The sequence below is a fragment of the Capsaspora owczarzaki genome (genome assembly GCF_000151315.2).
Source record: "Capsaspora owczarzaki ATCC 30864 unplaced genomic scaffold supercont2.5, whole genome shotgun sequence".
Classification (NCBI taxonomy): domain Eukaryota; class Filasterea; order Ministeriida; family Capsasporidae; genus Capsaspora; species Capsaspora owczarzaki.
The window spans coordinates 1347002-1372997 of NW_011887296.1; the positions used below are offsets into that span (position 1 = coordinate 1347002).

Genomic DNA, 25996 nt, shown 5'->3' on the forward strand with positions numbered 1-25996 from the left:
GGGAGCGATTGGAAAATCATGATGCGATAGTACAGCGAAATAAAGGGGGGGGGAGGCAAGGCAAAGCTTATTGGTCTGAAGAAAGTGAGCAACAGCAACCCGCCGACACTCAGAACTGAATGCCAGATCGCCTTGCAGCATGCGGATAGATGGGCCGTTTGAATGTGGATGAGACACTATTTCGAGTAGGTAGTTGAAACAATACACGTTGAACGACGCACAAGGAGAAAGGGGTTACACCAGAGCCGGAGGAGTTGGCACGTCGTCGTCTGCAAGCGCAACAATCTTCTGAACCTCAGTCAAAGTTGCCGTGGGTTTCTCAAGGAGTGACTGAAGGTGACGTTGATTGCGCAGGAAGTGACGCCGCTGAGCACGAGCCACAGCGTCGTCAGAGTCGTCCAGATGGACCCGCTGCTCCAGGACTCTTGTGCCACCGATTTCTAGCGACACAGCAAGCAAGCCTAGACTGAGAAAGTCGGCTTGCGGAGTGGCGACTCTGTCACTGCGCGCAATGTGGTAAAAGTGGCTTGGCCACACGCTCCACGAGTTGGCCTCGACATGTCTGAGCCACAGTTTGAGCTCCTGAGCAGCTGCGACCGTCACAGGCGCTGCCAAGAGTGCTGCCTGCACATGCTCGCGCGTCACAGCTGGAAGGAAGCAAGAAAGCCCAAAATCGACCAACGCAATCGAGAGATGTGGGGATTTGGGAGGCACGAGGGTCGAGGTCGGAGTCTCTTGCTGCTGAGGAATTGAGCTGGGCAATTGCGCCTCGGTGACGAGCAGGTTTCCACAATGAATGTCGCCGTGCACCACACCTTGCGCATGAATCCAGCGAAGCGTGTCGCAGACCTGAGACGCAAAGTTTGCCGCATACGGTTGATGCTGCATCCAGTCCACACTGTGACCAGAAATGAGGCCCGTGACCAACGCCAGGCCAGGGGTTCCGTCGAGATTGACAGTGCAGAACGATAGCAGCTCGGGAATGCCATGAGCAGCAGCTTCCTTTCGGTCACGGTTGAGAAGGGCTAGCGCCATGCCCTCTCGCGCCAGCTGTTCTGTGAGCGGCTTGCGATTTGCGGCTGCAACCTTGACCACCACGTTGGTGAATTCCTCGCTCGAGTTCAGGCGGAGCTTGCCGGTGAACATGAAATCGCGATGAAAGACCTGGGCATCGAGCAGAGGTTGCGGGCCGGTCGTCTGCACAAGGTCGAAGAACAAGAGCCAAAAGCGAAAAGTGAAGACAAAAGAGTTGCACAAGATGCACATGATGCGGATGATACATCCAAACCAGACGAGACATTACCAAACTGAGAACAAGGGAATTGGTCGTGACGACATTCCCTCCAGCACCAGCGGGCGCGCCACCGCCGGCTGCATTGTCTGGCTGGCCTGGAGCTGCGGCGCCAGGATTTCCGGCGCGTGGGTCAGTACAACCAAAGTTGCATGTCCAAGAATTCGGGTCATCGCTGTTTGATGGTGCATTGGTTTTTGCAGCGGCGTGGTGCGCGAGGATGGATTGCCACACCACAAAAAGAACCGCTCGTTCTGGATCTCGTGTTTCGGCAAACGTAACCTTGGGCGCAATGAGCTTGCCATCCTGCTTTAAATCGACTCGAGTGACAGAGACCGTGTCGGCTTCGCACCAAACGAGACCGTAAAGAAAGTCTGGCCAGGATGTCACCGGCACGCCTGTTCTGAACAGAGAGCGAGCCACATAGCTGGCGACTTGCAAACGAGCATGTTGAACATCGGCAAAAACCTTCTTGACTTCGACAAACAAACGGCTGTAATACAGGAGAACGTCCACTCGAGAACCAGCGGAGGTAGCACGAGACGCACGGGGAGAAACGCGATCAACTGCCCAAGTGGTCGCAATTACATCAGCAGATTTTGTGCTACTGTTAGCGTGAAAGTTGAGTTGCGCGCCAACTTGTTCGCAGACGGCCTGGCAGTAGTTGGCAACAGCCCAATGCATGTCCGTTTCGTGACCAGTCCGGCTCGCATCGTTCCTGACGTCCTCCAACTTTTGATGAAGTGCATTTCTGTCCAGGGGTGGCAGTCGCAAGTCACTGAGGTTGGTCTGCAACGTGGGGTTAGGATCCTTTGTGACAAAACGCGCTACGAAGGTTGCGTTGGTGCTCGATCCGATCTCAGACACTACCAAATATCGTGCCGTTCACACTGAGTTTCAACCAAGATTGCATATCAACGCGGGGGGGGGAGAGACATGAGCGCAAGCAACGGATGCGAAACTTACAAAAGCGAACTCGATCTACTTGCAGCTCCTGAACTTTATCACGTTCGTTCTCAAGCAGCTGCTGAGCTTGATCACGTTGGATCTCAAGCAGCTGCCGATCTTTCTCAAACAGCTGCTGATCATGAGCACGCAGCTGCTGAGCTTGATCACGTTGGTTCTCAAGCAGCTGCCGATCTTTATCAAACAGCTGCTGATCATGAGCACGCAGCTGCTGCAAATGAACCACTTTTGCGTTGGCTGAGAAAAATTCCAACACAAAGCTCGTCAGAAACAGGCACTCATTCGCACGCACAGATTATGAAAGCAGCCAACAGAAAGCTGCACCAAAGAAATGCTCGCTTTTCACCGCGTTCAACTCACCGTCAAGCTGGGAAAAAGTAGCGTCAAGATTTGGCGTGGACAATGATGCTTGAGGGTTCGTGGATGGTCCAGCTTGAGGTTGTACCGCGTCATTGGTCTACAATCAAAAATTTTGAATTGCATTAGCCTTTTCGACTTGTGCGTGCGTACGTGTGCGTATGAGTGCGGTGGGTGGAAGGCGGCAGAAAGAGCCGAGACAATGACAACCAAGCCAAACCAGAACCCCTAACACACGGCCTGCTGACCGTCCACGGTGTCTATGGAGACGGCATGTGCGTGCGTGCCCAAGACCGCCCGTGGAAGCTCCGGCCAGAGCATCCAAGTGCGGGGGAAGAGCAATACACAAACCAAAAAAAAAACCCGAACACAAACAAACAAACAAACAAAAACGCTTTACCACTGCCGGAGCAGTCTCGGCAGAGCTTGTGGTATGACTATTGGGCGGTGCTGAAGCTGCCAACTCAGTCGTTGTCATCATTGCTGTTGCTGGTGAGGTTGTGAGAGTGAGTGGAGCAGCGGCGGTCGATGCGGCTTGCAACGAGGTCGTTGTCCAGGGAGCAACGAGCACAGCTGTTGCTGCTGCTGCTACTGCTGCTGCTGGATCCTCCAACCGAGCGCGCTTGTTTGGATTTTTCTCCGATAACCCTTCGTCGCTGTAACCAAGGGGGCGCTTTGCTGGATCGATCGTTGACATGCCAAAGGGGAAAAAAAAAAAAAAAACTGGTTCTACTTTGACGCAAGCTCTCATCGGATGTAGTCCTTGAATTTAGTGAAATGATGATCAACATCCGCTAACGCAGTCCATGGAGCTCAAAAACCGCGCGAAGTTCCAGCACGACTTGTTGCATGCCATTTGGCAAATTGGCGTTGATCTGCTTTCGCCCTCAAATCTCGTTCATCCGCATTGAAGAAATCAACGAGAATCAACGAGTCTTTTTCAGCATTGCTTGAACAACTACACGGGCTATCGGTCGTGTTCAACACCCTCGATGCGAACTCCCGGTGTTACCCGAGAGGGAGGAAAATGGGTCGATACGAAGTGACCATGTTCTTCTGCCCCCATTTCCTTCCTCAACTCTTTCCATTCATCCATCCATCGTTGACCGTCCAATAGAATCAAATGCAACATCCTCCATCATCCCACATGTCGCTGTTGTTGTCTGAGAGTTGTTCCCCTGCCTTGATTTTTTTTTTTTTTCAGATTTCCTTCCCCAACTCTTTCCATTCACTTATCCATCATCGTGGACCGTCCAATGCAACCTAATGTAACATTCTCCATTATTCTTGCATCCATCCACCTCGCTTTCTGTCTTTTCGATTCTCTTCCTTTTGTTCACTTTCCAATCCTTTTTTTTTTTTTTCTTTTTTTTTTTTTTTCCAATTCAAAACCGCTGCTTCGATTTTTCAAAAAAAAACAAAGCTTTGGTATTTTATTTCTTTTATGATTGTTCTTATTTTTCAAACTCGCTGCCTTTTTTGCAAAGTGAACAAAAGCGCACGACTCGGAATGAAAAAAAAGCAAACAAAGCAGACGTTGGGTTTTGAGTGATGAGAGCGGGGCGAAAGCAGGAAGCGAAGCGAAGCAGCAGTGCAGCGTGAAGGAGTGCAGCCAAGCCAAGCAAAGCCAACACTCTCACTCTCACTGAGGCTGAATACGGGGTTCGACTGACTCTTCCCCCCCCCCTCCCCCTTATCGTAGCAGCATTGCAAGACAAGAATGCAGATTTCACCAACGGACACGGGGAACTGCGATCGAGTGTGGCTGTTGCTGCATGGGGGGACCAACACGCTCATCCCAATGCTGCTCCATCTCATACTCATCCCCCCCCCTTTTGTCTGTTCCCCTCCACTTCCCCTTCCGTCTCACCGCTCATCATACAGACATCTCTAGCAGTACAAGCTTGTTCAACTCGCGGCTCTTCTTCAAACAACCTTTCTGGTCCTTGCACTTTGCATTTGCACTTTGGCTGCGAATCTATTTTCAAACCGCCTTCCGGCCAAGCTTGACCCCCCCTCCCCCTGGCCAACTGACCCCTGGGGCCGCTCCCTGTAAATTGAACCTCGCTCTCTCTCTCTCTCTCTCTTTCTCCAGGGATGGACAACTTCCGGCGGCCGTCGCTGTCGTCGCTGCTGATGGCTGCAAACAGCGAGCACAACATTGCGCTGCAGATGGCCGACGATGCGGATTTGCCACCGCCGCCGCCACCGCCCGTGCTTGCAGCGTCTGCACTCCCGTCTGCGTCGGGTGCGTCATTCGGGTCATTCCACGCGCTCTCCTCGCTGCAGCAGCAACAGCAGCACGCGTTGCCGCCGCGATTACCGGCTGCACTCTCGCTGCAGCATCTTGCCATGCCAAGCCCACCACCGGGATTTCACGCCACATCGAGCTTGGAGGACTTTGGCTCGGCCTCCTCCATCAACAACATTCCCAGCTCGAGCAGCAGTGGGAATGGCAACAAGGTGGCCGAGTCGCCTGCCCCGGCTCCAACCCACTTTGACGACTCGGTCGCCCAGCAGCTCTTCCTGGTGCACGTCCGCCTGCCCACGGGTGAGTCGGTCGGTGTGCTTGCATTGCCATCGCAGACCTTGCGCCAGGGCTTTGGCCACATCACGGCCCTCGTCGGAGCCACCATGCACACGCATAGCCTGTTTGTCGCAGAGTCTGGCGCCGCCAGTGGCCAAGCATGCAGTTGGGAGGACCGCGCATCGCTCTTGCGTGGCCGCACCGTGTCGCTTATTGTCACTCCCGAGGGCGGAGTCTCCCCCATCGTCTCCCGCACCATCCCCAAAAGCGTGAGCACAAACAGCCTCGCAACAGCCGCAATGGCCATCAATGCCGCGCGAGACCCGTCACCGATTCCAATCATCCACGACCACCATCACCACCCAGAGGAGCAGGCGGCCGCCAACGAGAGCATCACCATCGAACTTGATCCTCAAGCGCAGGCGGAAGCGCTCGCCTCCAAGCTACGGAAGCGCACAGCCATCGCCAAAGAAATCTTGTCCACCGAGCAAACCTACGTGCGTGCCTTGGAAACACTCATCACTTGCTACCTCAATCCAATGCGCCACAAAAAGGTGCTGCCTGCGGAAGACATTGCCATCATCTTTTCCAATGTCGAGTCCATCGTCGGCGTCAACAACATGCTGGCGCTCGAGCTCGAAGAGGTCATCCAGTCGTGGGATCCGCTCCAGACCCGACTTGGCTCCATCTTCCGCAAGCTGGGCCCATTCATGAAGCTGTACGTCAACTACTGCAACAACCACTCGCACGCCATGGTCATGCTTCAGCGGTACTTGAAAAAGAGCGAGACGCTGCGAACCTTCCTCAAGCGACAGCAAGTGGAGGCCCAGACCATGTCCACGCCATCCAGCAACAAGTCTGGGTCGTCATCCGCTGCTGCCACTACTGCCGCATCCTCTGTCGTGTCTGCACCGGTGGCCGTCTCGGCCCATGCAGGCAATGCGTCCATCTCGGGCAACGGCATTTTGACTGTCGCCAACGCCACCAACACGGCCCTCGACTCGCTGCTGCTCATGCCCGTGCAGCGCATCCCACGCTACCAACTGCTGCTTGACGATCTCGTCGAAAATACGCCCGCAGACCACGAAGACTTTGCCGACCTCACCACCGCCGTCGCATTGATCAAGACGCTGGGCTTTGAAATCAACGAAGCCATCCGTCGCATCGACAATGAAATCAAAATGGCCAACATTGAGAAAATGTTTGCGAGCGACAACCTGGTGCTCATTGACTCGCAGTATCGCTTGCTGGATTTGAACACCACGAGCAGCGGCAGCGGTAGTAGCAACAGCGGCCGCTCGCGTGGTGGCAGCGATGGACCCGCCCCCGACTTGGAGGCCTCCGGTGGCTCCGGCTCTGCTGCCTCTTCTCCCGCGCCATCTCGAGGCGCCCACTCTGGCAGGCTGCTCGGCAAGCTGATGGGGCGGCAATCCTCGTCGGAACCACAGCTCGCGAACGCAAACTCGGGCACGAATGTTGCGGCCGCTGCTGGTGGTGATGGCGTGCTGACATTGTCCGCACCACCGCGCCAGTTTGTCCAGGAAGGCTTTTTCATTGTCACCGACTTTGGTCAACATGAGCGGTTTCTGCTGCTCTTTACCGACATGCTCATTGTGGCCAAAGTCGAAAAGAACACCACGTTCCGTGTCAAGGACAAGCTCATGTTGTCGCAAATGTGGGTGGCCAACTACGAGCAAGAGGATCCGTTTTCCTTCATCATGGGCTGGCCCCAGTACAATTGCTCGCTCACGGCCGCCTCAGCCAAGGACAAGGACCTCTGGTTTGGCATGATGCAAAAGCAGATTGCCGACGAGAAGGCACGCGACACCACCTTGGCCCGAGGGCCTGTCAAGATTCACCTGGACGACAGCGTGAACGCGCTTGGTGTCCGCCAAGGCGCCCTGCTCTCGAAGAGCATCCTCATGACCAATACAGACACGACGCGCGCCGCCATCGAGATGGCACTCCGAAAGTACGACCTCAAGGAGGATGCCAGCCAATTCCAACTGTGGGAGTACCTGAACGGCGCAGAGCGTCTCGTCCACGCGTTCGAGTGCCCGTTGCTCGTGTTTGCCGGAATGGAGGCCAAGCCAAAGAAGGACGACGCGCCACCACCGCGCCTCGTTCTCAAGCGGCGCGATCCCAACTTTGAGTTGCCAATGTTCATGCGTCCGCCTCGGCAGCGCTCGCACACGGGCAATCGCAGCGTCAACTCTCTCGGGCCGGGCGATGACCTTTCGTTGAATTCGTCGACAGGCCAGCAGTCGCTGGGCGTCCCAGGGGCCAGCGCTGCCTTCTCGTCGCGCACTCAGCGTGCCCAACGTGCCGTCCAGCAGTCTACCACCGTCATCCCGCCATCCGGTGGCCTCCTGGACGTGTCAGCAGCTGGCAAGCAGCAAGCCGGCATCGGAAAGCTCTTTGCCGGTCGCTCTGTACGACGCCGCTCGAACAGCGGGGTTGTACTGGATGGAGATGGCTCGCTATCGCCACTGGATCTGTCCGAGGATGGGTCGTCGACGACGGCAAGTAGCTCCTTGGCAAGCGCTCGCGCTGGGTCGTCATCGCCTTCCAACTCGAGCCCCGTCGCAAACGTGTCCCGCGACATCCCAACCAATCTGTTTGGCTTGCCTTTGTACGAGATTGTCGAACACGATCGTCTCCACCCGGTACTTGCCGAGATGCTTGGCTTGCTGTACGCGGGATGCGGAAGCCAGTCTGCCATTTTCAACCGCAATTACAACCTGGAGCTCGTACGCGATTTGCGGCGGACGATCGACGCAGAGATTGATGTTGACCTGCGCGTCTTGCCGTTCGGTGTGCTTGTGGGTCTCTTTCTCGAGTTTTTACAAGCCCTCCCCGATAGTGTCTACAGCGGCCTGCGCGCCAGCGATTTTGACGCGCTTCGCAAAGCGCCAGCTCCTCCGCTCCCAGGAAGTCCCGCCAGCCATGCCAACCATCAAGCCAAGCCAAGCTCAGGCACCACGACCACCGCAGCATCGTTTTTCAAATCCGGCGCGGGCGAGTTGCCCCCGGGCTTTAGCGCCGCCCTCGAGTCGGCGACTGCGTCCGCGGACAAGGTGGCCGTGCTCCAGCGCATTGTCAACCGGTTTCCGCACTGCAACTATGTCTTTTTGCAATGCACCATGTCGCTTCTCCACAAAATCTTTCTCATTTCGGCTGAGAACGCCAGCGACACTGTCAACATTGCGTTGCGCATCGGCCCTCCGCTGAAAAAGGAAGGTTTGCACGAGTTTATTCGCGTGCTGATCGAGTATGCCCCCGACGTGTTTGGCCATGCTGGCGAGCTGGCCATGCAAGAGATGATGGTGCCTCAGAGCAGCATGCCCGGAATTGCGCTTCCCGGCATGACTGCTTTGCACGGCGGTGGTCTCCCGGCACCCAACGCGGGTCTGATCACCATGGTTGCGCGGTCTTCTGCTGGCAGCGGTGGCGGCAAGGTGCCGTTTGCACGGCAATCCACGAAGCGCAGGCCGCTTCGTGTCAAGGTCATGCCTGACGTGCCTTCGACGCCCAATAGCAGCACCAGCAGCGAAGTTTCATCCCCTGGCGTTCCTACTTCACCCTTCCGGCGAGGCTCCAAGTTTGCCAGCTTGACGGACTTGTACAACCAGCGCCGACACTCTCAGCTCGACCTTCTCCAAGGTGCCGGTGGCTCGACGCAAAGTCTGTCCACCTGGGCAAACGCGGCACCTCCCACCGAGCACAAGGCTGTTCAAGTCAACCTGCTTTCGCGGGATGCCAGCCTCGCCAGCGTGGTGGACGAGGATGTGGTGCTACTGCCGCCTCCCCCTCCGCCGGTCGAACAAACCCCGAATGTTCACCACCACCACCACCACCACAAGAGTTCGATCGCGTCCATCCACACCAGCAGCAGCAGTGGCGGTCGCGGCATTGCCTCCTACAATTCGGCTGCGTTCGAAGAGGCCTTGGACGACTTGCCACCACCGCCTCCGCCGCCGGGACGCGGTAGCCACGCATTCCAGGATGCTCATGTCGGGTCCATGTCCAGCCTTGAAAGTGAGGACACCATGTCCTACGAGAGCGATAGCAACGAGTTGCCGGCGCCTCCACCGCCGCCGACAACGACGAACGGCAACTTGCATCGCCGTACCTTGCTGCAGCTGGCCATTTCCGAGGAAGACTTGAGCAAGATTGCAGCAGAGATTGCCGCTGCCGACCCAGAACCGGAACCGGAACCAGAAGAGCAAGATGTGGATAGCGATCACGTCTCCAGCGATGAAGAGGGCGAGACGCCTTCCTACCACCATCGCAACGATGACGACGAGCTCATGCTCTCGTTCAACAAGCGTGCCTACCACATGAGCTCAATGAAGGTGATGGAGTCTAGCACCCCCGATCAAGACGAGTTCAACTCGGTCGACGTACCGCACGCGCCGCAGTCCCAGGCGATTGATCATCGCCGTGGCTCCGTGGGCACCATGATGTATGCTGGTCACGCGGACGACGAAGGGCATGCGGCCTTTTTGAGTGCCCTGGGCGGACGGATTGAGGCTGAAAGCGCCAACCCCTTGTTCTCGGCTGCCCGGGCCGACGTTGCTGGCGACGCCTTGGACGACGACCTTGTCGACGAGAGCGAGTTGTCGGCGTTGACCGCCGTTGCGACTGCCGCTGCGACCGCCCCAGCACCCGTCCCAGCTCCAATCCAACCACCGGCAGAAGTCACGCCCGACCGCCGCAAGAGCCGCGCAATTGTGACTGAGCTGTAACTTGAGGATTGCTGAAGTGATTTTGATTTTGTTCTGTTCATTGTTGTTGTCGTTGTTGTTGTGATGTTGTTGCTGTTGCTGTAGTTGCTGCTGTTGTTGTTGTTGTGCACTTTGTTTCGGATTGCAAAATGTGTTGTCTCGATTTGAACCCAGCACAAGAAAAATAGATTAAGATTGAGATCATTTTATTGTTGCTTTTTTTTTCACAGCTAAGACTTTGCATGGCTGAATTAGGACAGGCTCAGTTTTACTTTTTTTGGGGTTGACAAATGCGAATCCACTTTGACGTCACCTTCTCGCGACAGGTCGCGTCGTTCCATTACGAAGCAAGCTCGTCGTCTTCCGACAAGACTCCTGACGCTCGTCCTTCTGCAAGCAGCATCTCACTCGACGACGATCCGACGCTGCTGCGGCTGCAACTCGAGCTCGCGCGACTCTTCCACGTCGTTCCATCCATGCAGCGCCTGATTCTGCGCGGCCGCCGCCTCGACACGAACCAGACAAGCTCTACTGCAGCGACCGTGACATCTGCATTGGCGACTGGAGGGACTCTGACTGGAGGGACTGGCTCGCGAAATGCTCCGTCAGCGCTTCGTTCGAGAACCGCCACGGAGAATTCTAATGATGACCGAACAATGAGGGGATCGGACTTGGACGAACGCAACGAGCATCGTGATAATCATGATGATGGCAATGACATTGACGATGCTGATGGGCAGAGCGAAAAGCAGTCGCTCGACACGCTGGGCATTGTGAATGGCGACCGAATCATGCTGCTCGGCTCCACCCTCACCGACGTAGAAGAGGTGCGGCAAGCTGAGGGAAGCGCACTCAAAGCGATTGAAGAGCGACGCCTGATGCGAACCAAGGCCCAGTCCAGCCAATCGCGCCGTCAAGCACCCGTGAAACCCTTCGCAGACCGTGATTCGTCCGGTTTGGGGCGCGAGTATGGGTTTGCCAGACTCGAGTCGTTGCCGTACTTTACGTATCCGTCCCCTAGCGACGCTCTGGAGCTGCTTCGGCGGCTGTCGACCGATCCAGGCATTGTGGCAGTCGTCAAGAAGCATCATTGGCTGGTCGGAGCGCTTGTGGAGATGCCGCCGGAGGGCAAAGTCGGCATTGACGATGTCTGCGTGCTTGGCTACAACACCAACAAGGGCCAGTCCATTGCACTTCGTCTGAGGACTGACGATCTAACAGGCTTTCGACAGTACAACGTGATCAAGAAGACTCTTGTAAGCGATGGATGGATGATTTGTGCGACTTTTTTTTGTCTTAGCTGACTACCTCTTGTTTGGACTCTGCGTAGATCCACGAACTGGCGCACATGGTGCATAGCGATCACAATGCAGACTTTCATGCGCTCAACAAGCAGCTCACACAGGAAACCGAGCAGCTGGACTGGACGCGAAATGGCGGTCACGCTCTCGGTGGCGCGCCCGTGTACATGCCGCCAGATGGCAATGCTGGAACAGACCCGTATGCGTGGGAGCGCGACGAGTTGACAGAGGAAGATGTCATGACAACCACTGCTCGCAGCTCTGGAGTTGCGCTTGGCGGTGGCAGCTTCCGCTCAAATTTGCCGAGAACGGAGCTGGCTGCCCTCGCGGCGTTATCTCGGTCGCAAGCTGCCCAGCCTCGCGAGCAGACCATTTCGTCTGGCAAGGGGCAAGCAGCGGCAGCACCAGCAGCACCAGCGTCAACGCGTGCACCCGATTTCGACGAGCACGCGATTGTCATTTCTCGTGTGATGGTGCCATCATCTCCGCCATCGCCCGTGGCACAACCTGTACACATGTCATTAGACGACACGCCGACTACTACGTTGCCGACCTCGTCTACCGCAAGCCCCATGTCCATCCACGGTCAGAACGACGATGCCGGCTTGATGGTTCTTGCAAACAACAGCCATGAACCAGACGCCGCGGATGCAACCTCGAATTCGGTAGACCCGTTAGGAATGGAGCTTGCATCGCAGTATGGATCGCTCAACAAACTGGAACGCGCGACCGCGGCTGCCAGGCAGATTGCCGTCTCTGCTGGTGCACAGGAATGTCTTCGTACGCTTCAAGTCTACCTGGGAAATGCTCTAAGGTACCCCAAGGACCCAAAGTACCACAGGATTCGTGCGACGAATCAAGCGTTTCAAGACCGTGTGGCGTCGGTTGAAGGCGGCACCGAGTTGCTGGAATTGGCTGGATTTGCACGAGAGCAGGATGCGTTTCGGCTGTCTGCGTACGATCCGGGTTTGATTTGGCTCATCAAGAATGTGGTGGATGAGCAGCTCGCGCACTAGTTGCCTTGGGGTTGATAAAGCAAGGCCGACAAGCAACAAACACTCGGCTGAAAGCGGAGACGCGAAAAGCTGTGAAAACCCAGTGGCATGTGCTTTAATGACAGTCCACTCCTCCACAATTTCTTGTGAAAGCAATAAATAACAGAAACAAAAACAAGCAAAAAAAAAACAAAGACAACTCATCGAGTTATCGCTCAACACTCATCGCCAATTCGCGAATCTTGTCCAAAAACATGGGAACGCCTTGATGAATACGCTTGATGAGACTGCTCGACACGTTGCCGCACAAATCCAACGCGAGCAGATACGTCAGCCAGCAGCGGCCATCGCCAATCGGCTCCACGACCCATCCGCTTGGCAAGACTTCTCCGCGGACCCGACCAGAAATCGGCGGGCAACTCGAATGCGTGGCGCTCGTCGACGCAACAACATATTTGCCATCCTGCCAAAAACCGAAAAGAAGAAATGGTCCAACAGTGAGTCAGTCGCCTTGCGTTCAACGATCCTCTATTTGTTGTCTGTTTTTGTCTTCTCGCCATACCTTTTGAACTCGCTTGGTAACGCAGCAAAAATCACGCGTGACCTTGTTAAAGTACAAGGCGCTCTCATCCATAAAGTACCAGACCGAGCAATGGTGGCCAACCTTCTCCACTTCTCGGATGCTGGTTGTAAAGTTGTCATATTCACGACGTCTGTGTTTCCCACACAGGCTTCAAACAGTGAGAGCGCTGCGCTTCCAGTACAACCACAACAAACGAAAAAAATGTCGCAAAGAACTCACCGTTGGAAATCACTAACAAGATCAACAACGCGCTCTGCGGACGCTTCAATCATGGTCTTGCACTTGACACGGACAACAGTGGTGGGTTCCTTGCTGCGCTGCGCAAAGGCCGTGACATCATCCGAACGAAGGAGCCGCCACTGTTGTTGATCGTGGCGATCAAGCGTGGCCATAAGCTCGGTGACGGCTTGGTCTGCTGCTTTTTCGGCCGCGGAAGGCGAAACAACCATGCTCTCTTCTCCGGTAATCACAGTATCGACCAGCCATGGATGCTGGAGAATGTCCGAGACTCCCATGCGTCGCTCTGGATCGACAACAATCGTGCGTCGCAGCAGCCGCTCTGCCTCCTTTGGGACGTACAGCGGCGCCCCAAACGCTTGCGATTGGATGTTCCGGTAGAGCTGCTGCATCGTCATGACGCTGGGCTCGTAGTCGTACGGCATTTCGCAAGTCAGTAGGTTGAAGAGGATGACTCCCAGCGCCCACACATCGATAGCCGGGAAATTTCGAGTCTGATTGCAACAAAAAGCCGAACGAGCATCCACCAAAGGAGGAGGAGGAAGAGGAGGGGCAAGGGAGAAGAAAGTCAGACCCTAGCACAAAACCTGTTTCAAAACCCTCATTCCCAACCCAACCCCCTATTCTACTCCCAAAACCTTACCGTGCCAATCATCAACTCGGGAGCGGCATAGATTGGCGTGCCGCAGTTTTCGCGGACACTTTCATGCCTTGCCGCGGGATCGGCTTGGCTGGGCGCTCGAACAACCTTGGACAGGCCAAAGTCAACAAGAACAGGGCGCATGTTGGCGCCAAGCAAGATGTTGTCTGGCTTCAAATCGCGATGCACAATGCCGTTGGCATGGAGATACTCGACGCCAAGCACAATTTGCTTGAACAGCACGGCAGACTCGGTGCACCCAAACTCAACCGACCAGTGCTTGTTGAGAAACTCGAGCAGGCTGCCGTTGGGCACGTACTGCAGAGCCATGCAAAAGTGATGCTCAGTCTCCAGAATCGAGTACACGGTGACAATGCTGGGATGGTGCAAGCCCTGCAGAATTGCCAGCTCCTGCTGCACCATCTGCTCGCCCTGACTGTGGTCCTTGGCAAAGAACTTGAGGGCCACCTTCTCCTGGCGCAGCCTGTGCATGCCCAAGCGCACAATCGAAAAGGAACCTGCGCCGAGATGCTTATTTTCAATGTCGTATGGCCCAATCGAGCGATACCGGTCAATCAGCATTCGCGCAAAGTTGGGATTGGGGGTCTGGTACGGCCGGAGTTGCTCAAAGAGCTCGATCAGTGCCTGCTCCGTCACGCGCGTTGCAACAGGGGCTGCATGATGGCCCACCGCCAGTTGCAGTTGCGGGGAAAGCGGTGGTGACAGCTCGACCGAGCCGGATGGTTCAATGGGCTGGCTGGGACGCGTGCTGCGCAGAACTGGCTTGCCAGCGACGAAAGGTGCGTCACTGAGCTCTGTCGAGGTGCTGGAGCGCCGACGAAAGAAGGAAAATGCACCCAATGACTTGTTGCTGCCAGTGCTGGCTCGACTCGACTGGCCCGTGGTCGTGGTCGTGGTGGCGCTGTCGCCAAATGAACCGCATGCATAAATAGTCTCGTCGGAAGTGGTGTGCCGTGCTGCCGACGGGCGAGCGTCCGCAAGAGTGGGTATTGGTATGGGGATTGACATGGAAACGGGCGAATAAGGCGGAGTGGCAGAAGCCGAAGACGAGCTGGCCCGGCTGCGTTTGCCGCGACTGGGCGCGCGCCGCCGCTCATCCGCCGCCGAATCAATGGAAATGTCAAAATCAAAGCCGTCTCTTTCCTCGGGCGAGGATGCCCCCACGGTATGAATGAACAGATTGTTGACGGGCTCTGGCTTTCTGTGGTGGCGTCGGTCGGCGGGATCGGGAATGGCGAGCCGCGACATTCTCGGATCGTCGAGCAGCATGCGGATGGCGGGTTCCGTCTGCGCCAGTACATCTTCTTGGCTTGAGGAACGGAAGCGACTTTGAGAGTTGGATCGCAAGCGTGGTGCGACTGGAACAAGTTCGCGGCGAAGGTTGATCGTCCCCGCCAACCGCGACATGCTTGTGCGGATGAACTCGTAGTCGGACAGGAGCTCCTCCATGGTAGAGGCCGCGGCAATAACCAGGCTTCTGTATTGGGTGTTAGCCATCATCCGCACACGACGATGCAAGCATTGTTAGGTAAAAGTGTCGAGTGCGGGTTTGCACCAAAACGGTTTGGTTTGGTTACCTTGCGCTCATGTCTTCGAGCACCAGTCGGAAGACGTGTCGCTGCCCATCAGCACCCAGCGTCGGGGTGGACGACGAGAGGAAATTAGAAGCGGCGCCGGCAGTACCGGTCGTTGCCGTCGGCTGCAAAGTTGTGGGAAGCGCGAACGGGAACAGAGCCGCCCAGCGTTTCAGAGAGTACACTGCGAGCGATGCCACAATCAAATCCGTGTCTGAGAGCAGCTCCAGAGCAGGTGTGCTACCTTCATTCTTTGACGTTAATGTGGGTGATGGCTGTGCAGACGAGGGTGTGGACAGCAGCGACGTCGTTGAGGTTTCCGCGTCCCTTTCGATTGTCTGTGTTGAGTGAATGTCGTCGACGAGCTCTAAACCTATCAACAAGCAATACAGTAAACCATGTCATGACAATAATCGTGACGAACGATGAGCCAATGCAGTTGCAAAACGACGATATTCTGGTTTCCTTTTTTTTTTTTCTTTTTTTTTTTTCAATGTCGTGATTATCATCCGCTTCTGTTCAGATCTAAATTCTCACCACCATCATCACTGAACATCACCAACCACCAACCACCACCAACGGCCGCGCACCTCCATCCAATGCAGGTAAACTTTTGCAGTTGATGTGGTTCACTCTCTTGCCGCTTTTCCTTTCTTTTGTCCCCCTTCTCTCTCCTTCCCCCTGCCATCCTGCCTACTCCTTGCTGTACTGCGCAAAAGTGCGAGCAAAGTAGTCAAAAGCGCAACTTGTGCGCGGACGGAGGGTTTTGTCGATTTTTACACTTTGCGGGCGCGGGGTTGGGTTCACGTTGGCTTCCAAAACGAGCGGATCTGTTTGCTCAGAAGCCGGATAACACCCAATGGAAACAGAGGCGGAGGATGGGGAGGGGAGGGGAGGTCGACTCGTTGCAGATCACACACAAGACACGCGTCGACACAGGGTATCAGAGGTAGTAAAGCGAAGGGGGGAGGGGGCAAGAGAGAGAGAGAGAGCGAGAGAGAAAGTGGAAGAGTTCTCACCATTCACCGCAACCGCGATCGCTTGACGCTCATCATCATCATCATCATCATCATCATCATCTTCGTCGCAACCATCGCCAGCACCCTCTGCAGGCGTTCCCGCGTAGATGATGGACTGCTGCGATGCGTGCGCTGACTTGGATGGCGACGGACGGCCCAGCAGCATTGTCGATGGGGTGGTGCAAGTAGCGGCAGGAGCGGCAGACGGCCCGAACGGAATTGGCTCATCGCCGAACGAGCAACTCCGACGGTGGTGCGGGCGACCCGCCGCTGCGGGACCGTGCCTGGCCTGCAGCTGAGTGTGATGCGTCGGAGGATGAGGATGGTGGTGACTGAGTTGGTGCTGTTGTGCAGGCTGCGGCTTGGACGCTGGCTGGCGACGGGATGCACGCGGCTGCGGCTGTTGTTGGGGCGTCGGGTGATACGGGGGTCGGTTGAGCGCATCTGCCGAGCGACGTCCAACACTCCCGCGCTCGGACAGCGTGTCCCCTGCATCAGCCAGGGACGTCGATGATGCGGACGAAGGAGGGAAGGCGGACGACGCAGCACTGGGACTGTCCGGGGCGTCGCTCCCGCCGCCGCCGACGAGCGAGGACAGTGACTGGCGCTTCCACCCCGTCGTTGTCACGAACGGCAACGGCGACACGAGCACCATTGCAGCGGAGCAACAGGTTGAAGCAAGAAAGTTGAAAAATAAAAAAATGAAAAATAAAATCGAGATAAAGGAGTGCGTTCAAGAACAACAACAAGAAACACACACAAACACACGCACAAAATCGTTTGAAACGAACGCTTCTCGCCGGGAAAGCATCAGAGCTGATCTGCATGTGGAAGGGGCGATAGGGAGGACGTAACATGATGAAGATTATCTTGATCGAATCCAGAATCAAGCTCAAGGAAAGCTTTGATTGCTGCTTCGAACATTTCCTCCAAGTTTCATAGCCTTGTTTGTCTGTCGGTCAGTCACCCACCGCGTTCCGCGCTCAGATGTATGCCTTCAGAGCGACTAAGAATTCCACATCACATCCACTCACTTTTGTTCGCCCATATTTTGAAAGTGGGCCTGGGAAGCAAAGACAAACACGAAAGTTCGGCGCTCGACCATGCAACGCCCAGTCTTTCGAGGTCGCTTCAAGCGTGGCTGACGAGATCGAGCGCCGATGAGTTGAGAACGGGACGAGAGGACTGTAGCAACATCTTTTTTATTGACCGAATCAACACGTGATGAAGCAAGGATATCAGAGAAAGGAAAAGGCAGCATGTGTCGAAAGCAAACAGGTGTACCGAAGAGCAACACCAACCAGTACAATCAAGCATGTAACACAAATGAATGCCTCCAACGTCAAAGCGAGTCAAAGCAGGTAGACGGCTCGCTCAATGAACCAAATGATGACTGTCACAGCAAGTACAATGCCGAGAAACGCCACCCATGAACCGCGATTTCGCCATCCCACGGCGGTGACAGTGACTCCGATAATGATGGCTTGCAAACCTTGGATGACACCGTGTGACTCCGATCTGCCAGTCACAACCCACGATGCAAAATGCTGACAGTTCGCAGTGACAAATCCGTAATTGAAGCCAGGACACTGGCGAGCCGTTAAAACGCGGTCTTCGAATTGCCTGTACTGTTCAGTACCAGGGCTTGGCGCAACTCCCTGAAAGCGATATTGTTGGCGAGCAAAGTGCTGCAATGGAATAAGGTGCACGCCATTGGGGTCACCCTCCAGAAGAGCTGTCCCATCCGCTTCAGATGGATCGACCTGGATCACAGCTAATTCGAACGGTTGACCAGGGTACGCAATCACGACGCCGACGTGCTCATACACTCCTCCCATACGCAGTGATTCGATGATTTGACCCGGCCGAGGAAGTGCCTGAGTCGCTTCTTGCAACAAATTCTGAACAGCTCGGCGGGCGCGCTCCAAGTTTGGAGGTCCGGTGCTCAATTGATCGCGCAAGCGATCAGCACGTCCTTGGAATTGAGAGCGCTCAGCATCCGGAAGAAGGCGGATTGGATTCGCGTCTGCTTCGGGCTCCAGGTCCCTGAGGAGCTGACGTAAGAGCTCGGCGGCTTCTTGATCGAGTCACGCTTCAGTTTGTCAGTCTTCGTCTGTGCTTGCAACAACGCTTTTTTCTAGCCCTACCGTTGGTATTCCTGAGTGGAGGCCGAGGACGCAGGCGAAGCTGTGCAGGTTCGTGGGGGTGTGCAGCTCGCACCGTCGTGGTGCGAGTCGTGGCGCGAGACCGCGACGCTTTCTTGGTCTGTGCTCTGCCAAGGGCCCCACGACGTGAGCATCATTCAATCTTGTGACGAGCTACAGTACAATTGCTTCTTGGTCAGACGAAAAGCACGGTTACCGATGCATGAGGGCTGTTGTTGAAAGTAGAAGACTGAGCGTCAAATTTTCCCGCCAAAACTTGTCTTTTCAATGACGCGAGTCCTGCGCGCGTCGCACCCGCTCTTGTCGCGTGCGTGGTTGAGATCAAGCGCATCGATGGTCAGATGAGTGTCCGAGCTCAAACAATGGCTCTTTCGCGTGTCGAGCTTGGTCCTTGAACCGAATTCAATTCAAGTGCTGGTGGTCATCAGATTTTCAGCTCCCTGGGGACCCCACACCGCCACAACAGCATAACCGGGTATGGCTGAATGCTGGTGAACTTATAATCTGAAACCAAGATCACCTTCAGTGTTTGGTTTTTCTGCATGGTAAATGGCTGATCAACACCGCCCCAATTGCCACTGCACTCCTTGCAACCCGGCAAACAATGGAAACCAATCTCAACAAAGACCCTCATTTGCTGCTGTTGGAGCACGACAACGACGACATGAACTCGCCGTGGAGCAGTCCGATAGGCTCGCGTCATACCTCGACATGCTTAGGGACATGGGCGCGAACCTTCCGTGGGAAGCTAAGGGCCTTCTACGACCCCACAATCGAGACTAGAATCGCAATCGAAGATCTGGAATACGAGAAATGGTTTCGTTCATTGCCTCCTGCCAAGTAGAAATGCACTTGTTTGAAAAGCTTTACAACACGACCGCCCAAAAGTCAAGCCTCCGGCAGTTTTTGGCTCATCGAGCCATGCCTTGAATCGTCACAACAAGATTGCGCGCTCCTGTTTGACCAGTTTCAGAAAACGCAGGCATTTGATTAGGGATATCTTTCAAACCAAAAACCAAAAGCATCACACAGGGGTTTCCATACCTCCATCATTTCGATGCTCGCACAGCCAAATGCCCTGCTCACGTTCAATAAAATCCCGATGAGCTCAAAACACTCCATCTGATTCCAGACATCACTCTTTCACACGCTACCTGCCAAGTGCCAAAATTCAAACGGCCGTTGGTGATTGGGACGGTTACAGAAACGCCAAACAGACTGCTTTTGACGTGGGCAGGCTGTCAACACAGATTTGGGCAATGTTAGCAGAACACAAAAACTAGCAATAGAGAGAGCGAACTTGCTCCAAAAAGGATGCGCACCATGTCATCGGGACCTACGAGAACATCAGACATTGCAAAAGTTAACATTTGAGCGATTGCAAAGCCAACTGCTCATCATCTGATTTACCTTCTGCGTCATGCACGTAGCTATCTCCCTGCATGTTGCAACAAACCACGCGTGAGTTCATTGGCGAGCGGCAAAACACAACGCAACCTTCCCCAAAATTGTGCCAAACCTCAGGAACCAGGCGATTGAGAACAGTCTCCATGTCCTTGCGCACATCCGGATCTGCGTTCTGTCAGCACGCAACAATATAGTTGTAAAGTGAGTACCATCCAATCGCTTCAAAAAAAAAAGCAACACAACAAAACTTCACGTCAATCTGAGAAAACGCAATCGTTTGGCTGGGTTTTTCCGCGTTTACCGTTTACCTCGTTGATGGAGATGCTCGCCGAGCTGTGCTGGACTGGTACCAAAAAGTGCACACAGAGAGTCAAGACCTGGAGATCAGCTGACAACACTCGTGCCAAATCGGAGTGCTGCGCGCAAACAAAAACTCACGGAACAGGTGGCAGAGGCCAATTTCAATGCGCGCGACCGCCTCCTGCACATGCGGCAGCACTTCGCTCGTAATCAGATGGCAGCCACGTCGTCGAGCCTAAATGCATGCGAGAAAAGGCGGGCTTTCCAATGAGGGATGGGGATGCGACTTGAGAAAGGCAGCAGTAACAACAAACCTTCAGCGAAACGGTCTTCTGAAACCAACTCATTCTGAGAAAGAAAAAAAAAAAAAGAGTGAAAAATACTAGGATAAAAAGGTTGGGTTAAGAAATCTCTCTCTTTTCACCAATCAAGCACAAACATGCAGCAACATGAAGCAATCACAAGAATCAAAAGAACAAACAAGCAAAAAAATAAAAAGGAAATGCAAGAACACACAGCTCGATTTTCGGGTGAGAAGGAAATAGAATAACAATGGATTGGGGAAAAAAAAAAGTGGATTAACTCGAGGGTGTTTGTTACTCGGCTTTCAGATTGGGAAGCTTGAGCAGCAGCTTCGGGAAGGCTTGGTGAATGTCCTCGGCGGCCGGCAGCATGCCCTGACTCACGCGCTCGCGAATCCATTTAATGTTCTCGGCTTGGCAGTCAATGTACTCTTTCAGGGCGCGAGCAATGTCGCCGAGCTTGCAGCCGGCCAAGCCACAGTGTGCGTCCAAATTCTTGCTGGTCGAACCAGAATCCTGGTAGGAAAAGTTCTCGAGCTCAAAGTCAAGCGCAAACACTGGTGGTCGCAACAGTGGGGCTCCGAAAGCCAGGGCGACTGCAGCCGGTGACACTGCCCCGGGAGTGACAGCTGTGGCCGCGGCAGGGTTGTTTTGGGCGTGCTGGGCTTGGAGAGCCGAACGGGCCAACGTCACCAGCACCGTGTAGCGGGCACGAATGCACATGACCGACTCGTGCATTTTGCGAGCAATCGCACTAGCAAGGTGGGAAAAGGAGTTCAGGTCAGAGATCGGAGAGATGGAAGGAGAGCAGGAGAAAACAAGCACACAAAAAACACTCGAAGAGGAAGTCTTACACATCGTGATCAGGCATCGGGTTGGCTTGGCACCAGTTGCTAAATGCACCAGGGAATTGCTCGGGGCCAGTTGCTGCAAAAAAAAAACAATCAACCCCAAACTTCAAGTGAGCCTCGCCATCCTTGGCTCGAATCGCAACAACCATCAAACAAAAAAAAAAAATTGACGAAACTCACCTTCAACAGAAATGAAATCCTCAATGCTCTTCAACTGGCTGAAAGGCATCATGCGGTAAAGAAGAATGTGGTAGAAAAACCATCGGACAGAACCTTGCCAGTGCAAGAAGAACTTGAAAAAGAAGCGCGAGGTGAGCATGGTGGTAAGATCTTGCCTGCAGGCCTCGCTGAAGACGTGCATGTGCCGGTAGAGGAAGGACAGCGTGGCCATCAGCACGACATAGTGCTGCGACTCGAAAAGCACCGAAATGGCCTTGAGGAAGTAGTCAGAGTCAAACTCGGTCGGCAGCGGGCGCATTTGGAGGTGGCAATAGTGCGACACGAGGTCGTGGATGAAGGACATGGTGCATGTGACTGCGCGAATGTTAATCACGCTGGTTCGGCGCAAAAACACCTTTGTCACAATGTTGATGACATGCGGGTTTTCAAAGACAACCATCAACTCGGGGGTAAAGAAGGAGGTCAGCGTTGAAGGGGCGGGCGCTGCAGCGGGTTTGGCGGGCTTTTTGTCTGCATGAGAGGCGCCAGTCGTGGCGGCCGCAGCAGCAGCAGCGGCAGGACCGACTCCAGAGTGTGCCAAATGCGGCTGCGAGTAGGTTGGAACCATTGGCGGTGGGGGCTGCATGGATTCCCGCACATCGGCAGGGAAATAGTTGGAAAGCGCCAGCGCGACAAAGCTCTTCAGAAAAGTCGAATACCCGCGGACGGCAAACCAGTCAATCTCAACGTTCTTGTCGTCCCGCCCGAGCGAGAGGCGACGCGAAGTGTCCACGCCTGGTGGGAGCAGATTGCCGTCGTCGGATGGCTCCGACTTGAGCGCCAGTCCGTTGGACGGTGAGGTGGAGAGATAGTTGGCGTTGGATGGCGAGGTTGACAGCAGGCTGCTCGCATTGCCCGGCGAGGTGGAAAGCATGCTCTCGCTACCGCTCATGGGAGTCGGGATGGACAGACCGGGCGACATGGGGCCCAGTCCACCAATGCCAACGCCGCCGCCTCCCGCCTGCAAGGCAATACCTGACGGCGAGCCGTGCGCTGTCGGGAGGTTGATTTCGCCAATGCGGCGACACAGGGTTTTCAAAAACATGAGGAAAAACTCGGGCTCTTTGCGAATGCTAAACTTGTCGAGCCACGGGCCCTTCACCACAGGCTTGGTGTCGAGCGTCTTGCCTGCCATGGCGGCATGCAGGCTCAGGAGGGACGAGGTGGACGCGGACTTCACCACAGAGTCGGTCTTCCCCGCGGCCAGATTGGCAGCAATCGTTGCCGCCGCAGTCGTGGTCGGATGGGGCGCAGAGGTCGGAGACTCAGGCGGCGAACCGGCATCCGAGTGCACCTCCAGCAGAGGAGCCAGACCCTCGAATGTAGAAGGCAGCGTGGTGCTCATGCCGGACACGCTGGAAGTGCGGCGGCGAGGATGACGCGGGAAGGTGTTGTTGGCCGCGTCCTTGTGGCGAATTTCCGCCACAAGCTCATTCACCTCTGCATCCAGTTCTGGCTCGGCATCCTGGTAGGATTGCTCAACCACCTGGACAATGTGCGAAGCCAGGGTAGGCATCAAAAAGTAATTGATGGCCAGAACTTCAAGGCTGAATCCAAGGAGTGACACGAACGCGAGCTTGCGCGTCAGCCGCTCAATCACGTACGAGTGGGTGTCCCAAACGAGCCGCGAGTACTCCGAGTACAGGTCGGGCAGTAATGACTCCGCGTCATCCGTGATCTCGTGCAGGCGAAGCTCGTGGCGCTTCATGATGAGCACGATGGCGCGAAAGTAAAAGGCACGAGCCTCGTAGCTGGATCCGCTCACGTTCTTTAACAAAAACTTCCAACTAAGGCGTCCGACGAACAAGCGGCCAAGTGTGAAAGTGAGCAACAAAAGGTCGGGGGGGGGGCAAAAACAAAACAATCACTCCCACGCTCACTTACCACTCCAAAAGCGATCCGGCAACAACGAGGCGTGGCCACTGAGCTGTGCCAAAATCAAACGAACGGACTCGCAGCACGGGAATGAGTTCTTGGATGATGGCCAGTTTTTCGGATTGCTTGGCGCCCTTCTTGAACAATCTGTGAAACGAGCCCAAAAAAAAAAAAAAAAAAAAAAAAAAACCTGATGAGACACCTGATGGATCGTTCCAAGGATTGCAACAAACAAGACAAAAACCAACGTACGCTTTCAACTTGGTGTCGAAAAATCGAATATCCGGATTATCTGCACCAGCAATGCTGGCGAGGGATGCGTGACTCAAACTACCAAGCGACGCAATGGAAGAGGAAGACAGTCGTCGCTCGCGCTTGCGCGGGCTACCGTCGGGGTTTTTGCCGTCGTCCTTATCCTTCTCCTTCTCCTTCTCCTTCTCCTTCTCCTTGTCGGACAGTCGCGTGAAGGAAAATCGCCGAGCAAAGGTTTTGCGCAACGACCCTGCACGCTCCTTGCGCTCAGCGTCGGAACCGGGGACGGGCGAAGATGCTCCAGACGTGGGCGTGGATGACGCTGCCGAAAGCGCCTGGTTGGGCGTGTCGGCGCCGCTCGATGGCTGCATCGATGGGGACGGCGGCGGCTTGTCGTCGTCACCCGACGGTCCCTCCTCGTCCTCCTCGGCAATATGGTTGATATCTTCGGCGTCCGGCGGAGGAGCTGCCACCGCAGGAATGCTCATTTCAATCGAGTATCGCTTGAGCGAGCGACGCAGCGACTTTTTGAACGATGCAAAGCGAGATTCGGGTTTGGGCGCCGGCATGGGGTGGACGGTTGTACGAGCAGCGTTCGACGCATTGGAGGACTCTTCTATGCGCTCGTGCAACAGGGATACGTCGACATTATTAGATTTGACGGCCAATGCGCGCGGTTGGTTTTCAGGATCCACCGCGGCGAGTCCTGCTGCGGCCGGTGCAATGATGGCAGACGCAACATCCGGGATTGCAATGTCAGAGGTGGCGGTGGCGGTGGCCGCAGTTGCTGAATCTGCTGCTGGAAGCACCGCCGACATGATGATGTTTGGTTCGTTTGGCGGGGGCCTGTCCTCTCAGTAAATAGAAACGTCAAAAAGCGTACTCGATGCGACTTGTATGCACTTTGTTGTGATGCTTGCGCAGTGTTGGTTGTTTTGTCCTGCACACTAAAAGGTCTGAAATGTCTGTTGTTTTTCGAGTGAGGGAGACAAAGTGAGTGAGTATGGTTTATGAAAATGCAAAGTTCCTCCTCCCTCCCCTCCCCCAAAGTCTTGATGAATGTGCATGAGCATTTTTGTTCTATGAGCCACTGATGAGTGGTCATGACGAATCAACCCCGCTCCTTTTGCCTTTGCCTCACGAGCGCTTATCGAACAACAAACAAACCGAAGCCAAAACCATTGACTCTGTCTGTCCCATGTTCCAGCAATCATGACAAACCCCAAAAATGCTCCCCTCCCCCTCTCTCGACTCGAATCGAATCCCATGCGCAACGAAGGTTGGAACTCTTGCATGGTGTGAAGCCGAGAGTGAAAGCCGAGCTCGGTTTTGTGTGGGGTTTTTTTGGTTTTTATTTTTTTTTATTGATTTTTTTTTTATTTTCAAAAGTTTTTTTTTTTTTGGTCTTCTACTTGCTGCTGGTCGCTCAAATCCTCCGAGTGTGTGTTCGCTCATCCAAAGTGCGACTTGGCGTGAACCAACCACGCTCAATGCAGCGGGTGCATCGAACTGCAAGGGGGGTGCCACAACGGAGACGCTCAGCTGTCAACCGGATCAGCCTTTTTTTTTTTTTTTTTTTTTTTTTTTTGAGCGGCATTCGACGATTATTCTCTTGTTATTTCGATCAGACAATCAGCAAAAGTCTCCATCTCGTAGAGTCGCGCCGAGTGTTGGGCTGTGATATCACTACTCGTCGCACTCTGTACAAGTGCGCAGTGTTGATGCACAAACAGAGACACCCCACCCTCCTCCTCTCTAAAGCTGGCAAAGCTCGTCTCTCTCACACAACAAAGTCCATAATAAATACAAAAAAAAAAAAATCGAATCCTGCTTCTTTCCATTCAGCCAAGGCTAGGCTGTGCTGCCTTTGTGCTGCGCGTCTGCTTGTCTCACTTTGACATGCACATTCAACCGGTGTCACTTGACTCAACGAGCGCCAGTGCCCAGCGCCGCACGGCAGGGCTGGACTTTGGAGCTCAAGGCGAATGCACAATTTCAACGGTGTCTCTGGCCTTGCCCTCTCTCTCGCGCGCTCTCTCTCTCGTCCCGTCTCTCTAGTCCCAAGCCCAGACAACGCAGTCTTTCACTCCAATTGCAGTCCGAATGGAGATGTACTCGCGGAAGTCGCGAGCTTCGATACCCGTTGCACAGGCTAACTCAATCAAAACAAAAGCCTTCGTTTTTTTTTTTTTTTTTTCGTTGTTTTTTTTTTTTTTTTTTTTTTTTTTTTTTTTTTTTTTTTTTTTTTTGACCTAAACTCACTCACTTTTTGGCAGAGGGAACAAAACGACTGAATCACGGTCTGGTTACTTGAATGGACAGGACGGTGTGAGGTCTCTGCGATCTCTTTCTACCCGGACGTAGACTGCACACCCTATCGAGGGAGA

General features: G+C 54.6%; 6 protein-coding genes across 6 annotated transcripts; 2 read left to right on the plus strand and 4 right to left on the minus strand.

Annotated features, from left to right (window-relative positions):
- Nucleotides 1-234: 234 nt before the first annotated feature.
- CAOG_03849 (hypothetical protein) lies at nucleotides 235-3311 on the minus strand (the record flags this gene model as incomplete). The annotated part of the gene is made up of 5 exons (XM_004363520.1): nucleotides 235-1197; nucleotides 1304-2157; nucleotides 2258-2494; nucleotides 2618-2714; nucleotides 3015-3311. 5 exons carry the CDS (start codon nucleotides 3309-3311, stop codon nucleotides 235-237), a joined length of 2448 nt encoding a protein of 815 aa, XP_004363577.1.
- A 1186-nt stretch (nucleotides 3312-4497) lies between these two features.
- Nucleotides 4498-10071, plus strand: CAOG_03850 (hypothetical protein). The gene has a single exon (XM_004363521.2). It carries the CDS (start codon nucleotides 4712-4714, stop codon nucleotides 9887-9889), a length of 5178 nt encoding a protein of 1725 aa, XP_004363578.1. The 5' UTR covers nucleotides 4498-4711; the 3' UTR covers nucleotides 9890-10071.
- Nucleotides 10072-10134: 63 nt separating this feature from the next.
- On the plus strand, nucleotides 10135-12355 carry CAOG_03851 (zinc metalloproteinase). The gene is made up of 2 exons (XM_004363522.2): nucleotides 10135-11124; nucleotides 11199-12355. Exons 1-2 carry the CDS (start codon nucleotides 10159-10161, stop codon nucleotides 12183-12185), a joined length of 1953 nt encoding a protein of 650 aa, XP_004363579.1. The 5' UTR covers nucleotides 10135-10158; the 3' UTR covers nucleotides 12186-12355.
- On the minus strand, nucleotides 12264-16294 carry CAOG_03852 (hypothetical protein). Its single transcript, XM_004363523.2, has 6 exons — nucleotides 16239-16294; nucleotides 15223-15592; nucleotides 13628-15122; nucleotides 12967-13478; nucleotides 12727-12877; nucleotides 12264-12627 (listed from the first exon to the last, which is right to left on the minus strand). The coding sequence occupies exons 2-6, from the start codon at nucleotides 15231-15233 to the stop codon at nucleotides 12373-12375; spliced, it is 2424 nt and encodes an 807-aa protein (XP_004363580.2). The 5' UTR covers nucleotides 15234-15592; nucleotides 16239-16294; the 3' UTR covers nucleotides 12264-12372.
- Nucleotides 16295-17578: 1284 nt separating this feature from the next.
- Nucleotides 17579-20457, minus strand: CAOG_03853 (hypothetical protein; the record flags this gene model as incomplete). The annotated part of the gene is made up of 10 exons (XM_004363524.2): nucleotides 17579-18284; nucleotides 18386-18510; nucleotides 19109-19162; nucleotides 19558-19641; nucleotides 19726-19739; nucleotides 19814-19841; nucleotides 19923-19982; nucleotides 20119-20153; nucleotides 20249-20345; nucleotides 20425-20457. 10 exons carry the CDS (start codon nucleotides 20455-20457, stop codon nucleotides 17591-17593), a joined length of 1224 nt encoding a protein of 407 aa, XP_004363581.1. The 3' UTR covers nucleotides 17579-17590.
- A 50-nt stretch (nucleotides 20458-20507) lies between these two features.
- CAOG_03854 (hypothetical protein) lies at nucleotides 20508-25956 on the minus strand. Its single transcript, XM_004363525.2, has 6 exons — nucleotides 25876-25956; nucleotides 23610-24574; nucleotides 23367-23504; nucleotides 21444-23269; nucleotides 21267-21339; nucleotides 20508-21166 (listed from the first exon to the last, which is right to left on the minus strand). The coding sequence occupies exons 2-6, from the start codon at nucleotides 24425-24427 to the stop codon at nucleotides 20707-20709; spliced, it is 3315 nt and encodes a 1104-aa protein (XP_004363582.2). The 5' UTR covers nucleotides 24428-24574; nucleotides 25876-25956; the 3' UTR covers nucleotides 20508-20706.
- Between the last annotated feature and the right edge of the window lie 40 nt (nucleotides 25957-25996).

Excerpts from the sequence above, each read along its gene's own strand:
- CAOG_03850 (XM_004363521.2), top strand. The coding sequence starts at position 4,712 with ATGGACAACTTCCGGCGGCCGTCGCTGTCGTCGCTGCTGATGGCTGCA.
- CAOG_03851 (XM_004363522.2), top strand. The coding sequence starts at position 10,159 with ATGCGAATCCACTTTGACGTCACCTTCTCGCGACAGGTCGCGTCGTTC. Across the intron at positions 11,125-11,198 it reads ACGTGATCAAGAAGACTCTT|ATCCACGAACTGGCGCACAT; the intron begins GTAAGCGATGGA and ends GACTCTGCGTAG.
- CAOG_03852 (XM_004363523.2), bottom strand. Across the intron at positions 13,479-13,627 it reads CCGAGTTGATGATTGGCACG|ACTCGAAATTTCCCGGCTAT; the intron begins GTAAGGTTTTGG and ends TGTTGCAATCAG. Across the intron at positions 12,878-12,966 it reads CTTGTTAGTGATTTCCAACG|ACGTCGTGAATATGACAACT; the intron begins GTGAGTTCTTTG and ends TGGGAAACACAG.
- CAOG_03854 (XM_004363525.2), bottom strand. The coding sequence starts at position 24,427 with ATGTCGGCGGTGCTTCCAGCAGCAGATTCAGCAACTGCGGCCACCGCC. Across the intron at positions 23,270-23,366 it reads GCCGGATCGCTTTTGGAGTG|TTGGAAGTTTTTGTTAAAGA; the intron begins GTAAGTGAGCGT and ends CGGACGCCTTAG. Across the intron at positions 21,340-21,443 it reads GGATTTCATTTCTGTTGAAG|CAACTGGCCCCGAGCAATTC; the intron begins GTGAGTTTCGTC and ends TTTTTTTTGCAG.